Source organism: Eleutherodactylus coqui, chromosome 4 (genome assembly GCF_035609145.1).
Source record: "Eleutherodactylus coqui strain aEleCoq1 chromosome 4, aEleCoq1.hap1, whole genome shotgun sequence".
Taxonomy (NCBI): Eukaryota; Metazoa; Chordata; class Amphibia; order Anura; family Eleutherodactylidae; genus Eleutherodactylus; species Eleutherodactylus coqui.
The window spans coordinates 240439089-240446923 of record NC_089840.1 but is presented as its reverse complement, the minus strand read 5'-3'; the positions used below and the strand labels follow the sequence as shown (position 1 = coordinate 240446923).

At 41.6% G+C, this 7835-nt stretch overlaps 1 protein-coding gene across 1 annotated transcript; it reads right to left on the bottom strand.

The window, feature by feature from the left end:
- Window positions 1-3768: 3768 nt before the first annotated feature.
- On the bottom strand, window positions 3769-4725 carry LOC136626653 (olfactory receptor 5AR1-like). The gene has a single exon (XM_066601671.1). The coding sequence runs from the start codon at window positions 4723-4725 to the stop codon at window positions 3769-3771; it is 957 nt and encodes a 318-aa protein (XP_066457768.1).
- Between the last annotated feature and the right edge of the window lie 3110 nt (window positions 4726-7835).

Here is a 7835-nt window from a genome sequence, read left to right as displayed (position 1 = left end):
CCCGATTCCGGGGCTTTACGCCTCGGTCACACGGGCGTTTTTTCGCGCGATCTGCGCATGATGGATGTGCATCCGCAAATTGTGTGACCGGGGCCGACGATTCGCCGAAAAATCTGCAGCTAGCAGCGTTTTCGGCGAAACGGCCCAGCGCTGCCCACTATCCTCTGCCATAGCTGTGAAAGAAATGGGCTGCTGGCGAGCGTGGGATGAATTTTCGGGAAGGGCTTAAAAATATAAGCCCTTCCCTGAAAACCATTCTAAAATGTGTAAAAAAAAAAAAAAAAGTATACTCACCTTTTCCCTGCAGACAGAGTTCAGCCGCGTCCGGCCGGCAGTTCTCCTGAACTGCTCTGTGTAGTATTCAGCAGGCAGGGATTCAGCAGGCTATCATTCAATAGCTGAGAGCTGCCTCTGATTGGTCCCTGAATTCATGAATGGGTGAGTGAGAGTAGCCTCTGATTGGTGAGGGCTGTGACCAATCAGAGGCAGCCCATTCAGCAGGCGGGGATTTTAAATCCCCGCCTGCTGAATACTACACAGAGCAGTACAGGAAAACTGCCGGCCGGACGCGGCTAAACTCCGTCTGCAGGGAAAAGGTGAGTATACTTTTTTTTTTTAATTTTTACACATTTTAGGATGGTTTTCAGGGAAGGGCTTATATTTTTAAGCCCTTCCCGAAATTTCATCCCGCGCTCGCCGGCAGCCCATTGCTTTCAATGGAGCCGGCTGTATTGCCGGCTCCATTGAATTCAATGGGCGAACATCGTTCTTCTCTGCCACAGCTGTTACAGCTGTGGCAGAGGAGAACAATCTTTATAGTATATGTTCTCAATGGGGTCGGCGCTGCTGCCACGGCCCCATTGAGCTCATATATAGAACACAAGAAATCGCAGAACGCAGATAGGCGCGTTCTGCGATCCGTTGTGTCCTATAATTTATCGCACATCCACATAAAAAGCGGACATGTGACCGATCCCATTGCGAAGCATTGGGTCTATATATGCGGGGATCGCATGCGCAAATCGCGCGAAAAAACGCCCGTCTGACCGAGGCCTTAGTCTACATGGCCGTCATGTTTTTACACCTCTGTTATAGGCGTACCGTAAGGGGGCGCAATGGCAACAAGGCCCCGGGGCTGAGGGCCCAGAGGCCTCTCTCCACCATATGCAAATGCACATTCAGTGCATTGCCGGCTAGTCGCACTGTCGGCCGCACCACACCAATCACATGTCCGGCAGTGTGATCAGTCTATCTATCTATCTCTTTCTCTTGTCTCTCTCTCTCTCTCATATCTATCTATCGATCTATCTATCTATGTCATATCTATTTGTCTACAGCCGCATACACATGCGGGTGAGTTGGATTTCGCATGTAAAATCCTACAGTGGGATCCGCACCTGACCACAGCTGGTGACCCTGCGTACCTGTCATTCTCTGGCCTAGAAATTATGCAGAATTCGCAACATTTCTGCAATGTCAATTGTGCAAGAGCCGCGGATCAGACAGCTTCCATTGACTTCAATGGAAGCTATCCGCGTGAAATCCCCAATTGGTTTCCGCTCGTCTGCATGAAAAATCACTTTTCCTTAGCATGCTATGAGCGGTATTTGCTGTGGAATCCCGAGGCACAGGCGCGCTGCGGATTTTGCAATTTCAATCAGCCCATGTGCATGAGGTCTATTTACCTATCTATCTGCCTGTCTGTCTGTCTATCTATCTATTTCAGGTCTATCTATATATCTATCTATTTCATATGTATCTATCAGGTAGCATGATTAGGTGAAGCCAAAGGTCGGTACACAAAAATGGCAGCAGTAGGTTTAGAGTAGCAGACAGGTAGCGTGGTCAGGTTGAGCTAGAGGTCAGTACACAGGAATGGCAGCAGTAGGTTTAGAGGAGCTGGCAAGTGGTGGAACTTGACTACAGGCAAAGAGCACAATAATCTCACAAGGAATGAGTGAAGGGCCAGGCTTTATAGGGAGTCCAATCTTGGAATAAGGCAGAGCCAATCAAGAACTGGATCAGGAGCAAGGAACAAGAAGCAAGGATTCAGAAAAGGATCATGTGCAGAGAGCTGATAGCTCAACAGGAAGAGCCGACATCTGGAGCACAGGAGCCCCTAGGTTTGAACCCTGACAGCCAGGGAGCAAGAAAGAACTAGACCTCCCATCAATGCCAGAAAGTGAGAAAGAACTAAACCTATCATCAATGCTAGGAAGTGAGAAAAGAAGTGGGAGGAGTCAAATGCATGAGGAAAGATTAGGTAAAAGAAAAGGAGAGCCTGGTTCTGTCAGGAGAATTGTGATATAAAGCAACAAAATCTGAGGTAAAACTTGAGAGGAAGTATGAACTGTACAAAAGTTACCTCAAGACATTAAAAAAACACTGACACTGAATAGGTGGAGAAGCCTAGCAGAGCAGGCTGAGCGACATGCAGGCTACTATGGAGGATATGTATCAAACATATCTGAAAGTGTGGGAGAGATGTCAATGGTTATGAGACCAAATGGTATTTTTGACTCTAGGCAGGGGCGTAACTATAGAGGATGCAGGGGATGCGGTTGCACCCGGGCCCAGGAGCCTTAGGGGCCCATAAGGCCTCTCTTCTCCATACAGGGAACCCAGTACTATAAGTAAAGCATTATAGTTGGGGGCCCTGTTACAGGTTTTGCATCGGAGCCCAGTAGCTTCAAGTTACGCCTCTGACTCTAGGCTGCTACCAAATGACCAAAGAAAGCAACAGGCAAGCAGCAAGAGATTTCCATAATCGCAGAGAAGAGAATTAGATACATTAAACAAGACTGCGATGATACTGCTATGGACCTCTCACAAAGAACAGAATTACACAGTAGGCCAAATCTGCAGGTCTAAACTGCAGATTTTGATGCAGAATTGCAGGCAGGTTTTAAGCCATTTTCAATTCTGCATCAACATCCTCTGGTATCCTGAGGATTGTGGTGCAGAATTTACTGTGGCTTGCGTTGCGTCAGGCTGCATATTCTGCCCCATGTGAAAGGTTCCTTAAAAGGTATTTATCGAAAGTGTACAGGCCCTAGCATCAGTATATCTTGCCTCTTACTTATTATACTAGGGAAGAAACCCTCAGTTTTGGATATTGTAAATACTGTAGTTAACCCCATTCTGAGGGGAGATCTGACAAAGAGATGAAAATTGTAACTAGTAGGCTGGGATCACATGGCCAGAAGCATAAAACGCAGTGGGGCTCCCGTAGCATTGTACGACCTTGAACCCAGCCGTGACCCTGCATACAGCTGTGTATGGCGTCGTAATAGTCCTGCCCATGGCCACATACTCATGCAGGCGATCATGCGCAGTACACTTTTTTTTAAAATATTTCCTGTGCCGTTGCTTAGCAATGACAAGTATACCCACAGCCCATACGCAATGTAATTGGGCATGGGCTGGGGGGGATATACGCGACAATTGAAAACAATAGGCTGTGTCTCGCATATATACGCAGAAAGAAGTCTGTGGTAGGGTTTTCTTTTCATTATATGGAAGACATATCAATGATGTGGCTTTGACAAGACATTAGCATTAATCACTGAAACATACATAGCACACACAAATGAAACATACAAGAGTAAATTATATTTCTAGTTTAATTTTCAGTTCCTCTTTATCATACATTTTGCTTTGGTCTGTTTGACGACTTATCTAAAATGTTTCTTTTAATCAAACACGGTCATCTAAAAAATGGTGGTTACCCTCTGCAGTAGGTATCTTATTAATTTTCAATTTTCCAGTTTAAATTGAATTTTTAATGGTTAGAAGATTTTTTATTATTATTTGGCCCTTAAATTTTCTCAACCCTTTTATAATTTCTTTGTTTTTTAAACTGTAAATGAAAGGATTCAACAATGGAACCAAGGCAGCATATACAAGAGCAAAGCACTTGTCAAATTTAGAGGAATAAGTTGATGTGGGTCTCATGTGCAAACACATCATTGTTCCATAAAACATAATCACACAAGTTAGATGTGAAGAGCAAGTGGAAAAAGCTTTACCTTGACCTGGCTTGGATTTGATACTAAGAATTTTCGAAATGATGAAAACATATGATAACAATGTAAAAATTAATGTAAAAAATCCCACAAGTATCCCTACCACATAGGTTAACATTTCTACATCATATATATTGCTACATGAGATCTTTAACAATGGGGAAATATCACAGTAAAAATGACCAATTACATGAGAAGCACAAAAGGACATTTTTGATATGAGGGTAACGTGTCCAACTGGACTCAAAAGTCCAGCCATCCATGCTGTAACAGATAGCCCAACAGTATGCTTGAAACTCATTATAATAATATAATGTAAAGGGTAGCAAATGGCTACATAACGATCATATGCCATGGCTGCAAGAAGGAAAGCCTCAGTGCAAACAAATGAAATGAAAAGATATAGTTGAGTTATACAGTCCTCAAAGGATATTGTCTGTATGAAGACCATAATGCAAAGCTTTGGTAGAATATTTGAGGTAGAAGCAATGTCAATGATGGACAGGTTTAATAAAAAGATGTACATAGGAGTGTGCAGTTGAGAGTTCTGCCAAATAACAACAAATATTACACCATTTCCACAAACTATTATTAAGTAGATATTTAGAAATATTAGTAAAAATATGTACTGTATCAGTGGGTTATCCGTTAAACCTTGAAATACAAATTCTGTTTTGTTGAATGGCTCTTCTGGCCTCATTTCTAGCATAAATCACAGAAAAAGGAGACATTAATTCAAAAATCACAGATGGAAGCCATACTTACTGTTATACTGATACAAAGTACAAAGGCAGGTATAGAAATCCCAACACATAACAAAAAAATTGCTATATGAGGGAGCATTGCACAGGTGCAATATACTGATGAACAACCACTCACACGCCTACCACTCATTGGTAGGAATGGCTGCTTAGTATTATACTTGCATATAGATAAGGCATACAAGAGTGCCAGTCCCACCAATTTGCAGCATTTAGTCCAACTTTATATGCTGGGGCAGCCCGGGGAGGCAGTACCAGTTTGATTCTCTTTAGAGGTGCAAGACAGCCTGCTGAGCTTTACTGTATTTGGCATCATTAACAGGCTGTAAGCATGCATGGACTACTACCAGTATTGGTGGGACTGGCAACTTTTGTGTGCCTTATCTATGTGCAAGTATAATACTAAGAATTTTATTTCCTAGAGAAGTCCAGAGAAGTCAAATTGAAGTTATGCAAACAGCATAGAACACCGAGCTGTGTGGCTTCCGCAGCTACTGAGGTACAGAAACAGTGAAGCTTGCTTGCTTAACTTCTATGGGAAGTAGGGAAACTGTGAGATGTAGAGCGCTTGGTAGGTTCTGACCTCCTGACCATCTCCAGCTATTTTACTTTTTCAAATACTTTCTTAACTCAAAATGTTAATTATTTTCCTACAAATTAGATTTTACTACTGTCTACATTACCTGCAATAATTCTTTACATCGAGTATGTGATTCTTGGCTAACTTATACCCACAATGCACAATAAAATATCTGGTGGATTTTAGGAGCTAAGTATTACCACATAATTTTGAATTCTACTTATTTAACTGAGCTAATCATATCCCATTTGCATTTTCCTTTTCTTATGTCTCATGAACATGATTATATTAAATCTCTCTACAACTTCCCAGCTGTTCAGAGCCATAATAAGGCAACTGTTGGCTTCTATGAAGTCTTATTGTACCAAAGTACAAATGTAGCAAATGTTAACTTGACATTCATCAAGTTATGATAATCCAACTACAATATACTACAATGAATAAAATTGAACTATCACAGCATTACACTCATTTTACTGCTTGCAACATCTGTATACCTCCAAATTGATATATCATATTTGATGCCACTTCTATTTTAGCTGGCACCATATAGAGCATCAGGTTTTATGAGCCCATAGACCTTAGGCCTCCGACACACTTGCCTAAATGTATGTCTAAATTGTGCCTGAGAAGCTTGGGTGCAATTCTCATTGGATACTGTATGGACACCTGTCCATCTGTTGTTCAATATATTGACAGCCTGCACACTGAAATGCATTTAGATGTCTTAATTCTCATCAATGATACAGACAAGAATAGGACAAGCAATGAGCTTTTCCATGCGGGCTATCGGTCTGCATAAAAAGACGTCAGTGTGCATACCCACATAAGCTATAATGGGTCTGTGTGCTCTCTGTGAATTAACACGGACAGCGCACGAACCTAAATACACTAGTGTATCGGAGGATTTAGTGTTAATATTTGAATATTGATATGGATTTCAGCCTTTGACTGTAAAATAAATATTTTCTTAATGCCCTTTTTTGTTAAAACCTATAGTGCAGACCATTGTAAAACAAATAATTGATCTACATAGTTATAATTAATATTATTATATCAATTGTTTTCAATAAGGTACCTACCTCGGGTTTTCAACTACATGTAAATCAATAGCATATTCCCTCCGAAGTATCAGACGTCTCTGCAATGAGCTTATTTAAAGTATGTGTGTGAGTGGATTTATTCCCTGAGGATAGTGCAAGGTAGAAGCAAAACAAAAGTAAAAATAAATATAGAAAAAAGTCAGTCAATTCAAGCCAAGTTTTAACTTTATAATTAGGTGTGATCAATTAACAGAAACATTTAAAAACCAAGCCAAGACTGTAATGTACTGAAAAAACTGTGAAAGTATAAAACAGACACTTCATAAATTAAAACTTAATTCAAAATAGGAAAACTAAAATGGTGAAATTAAATCAAATAAAGTCTGATGGATTAGCAAAAAGTTCTCTGTTGCAACAAGAACTTTCGAAACAGAAAAAAATAGCGCTCCATTGTGCAGCATAGTATGGATACCATACCAAGGATACAATTATCAGTTGGCATAGTGTTACCTAAACCGGTTATGCAGCTGCACAACTCACCAAGAAGCCTGTCAAATACAGCAGCCTCCCTGATGGACAGGTAGCAACCTATGTCAACAAGACTTCAATGCAGCAGGAAGAAGTGGAAATTTGTCATGCTTGAAACAGGAGACCCGGGACAGAGAAAAGTAGTTTATTGGCTACACGTTTCAACGCCGCATCAGCATCTTCATCTGGCCTTTCATGCACAATATAAAGTACACACCGCATTTAAAACTGTAAAATTGTGGGTGATGTCAGAGCGCTGTGTTCAAAGTTATTTCTTTCTACTTGTACCATCCTATTTTTTTAATTATTTATGAAATTCGTTTTATTAGTTGTCTCTGACAAATGTAATTACAATTCTTAAGTGCAGTAACTTAAATGTCCTTGAGGTCATGTGATCAGAATACCATTCTGTTATGGTACTTAACAAGGTATTTAATGGCCACTGTTCAAGCTTTTCTAGATCTTTTTGAATATTCTCTCTTCCCCAGTGTTAGCTATCCCTCCTAGTTTTGTGTCATCCGCAAATTTTATTAACAGACTCTCTATAAGAGCACAGGAGTGATAGTTGCTAGAACGGCTGTTGGGCGCTTTTGTGCCCAACAGTCTATTCGTGTAAAGGTACCTTAAGACTCTCATTGTATGGGTGAATTAGTCATCACAAGTTAGACCGCCTGCACACTGAAAGCCTGCATAGGAGTGCATTACAATACGCACTCCTATGCAGACAGCCGCGGTTTGGCCGCACGAAATGTCGCGCGGCAAACAGAACGCGGCATGTCCTATTTCCGAGCCTAGCACAGAAACGTCACTCACCCGGCCGCCGGCTCCGGTCTGCGCATGCGCCGGCTGCCCGGCAGCCAGCACATGAAAGAGCCGGGGCCACTGGGCGCAGGTGAGT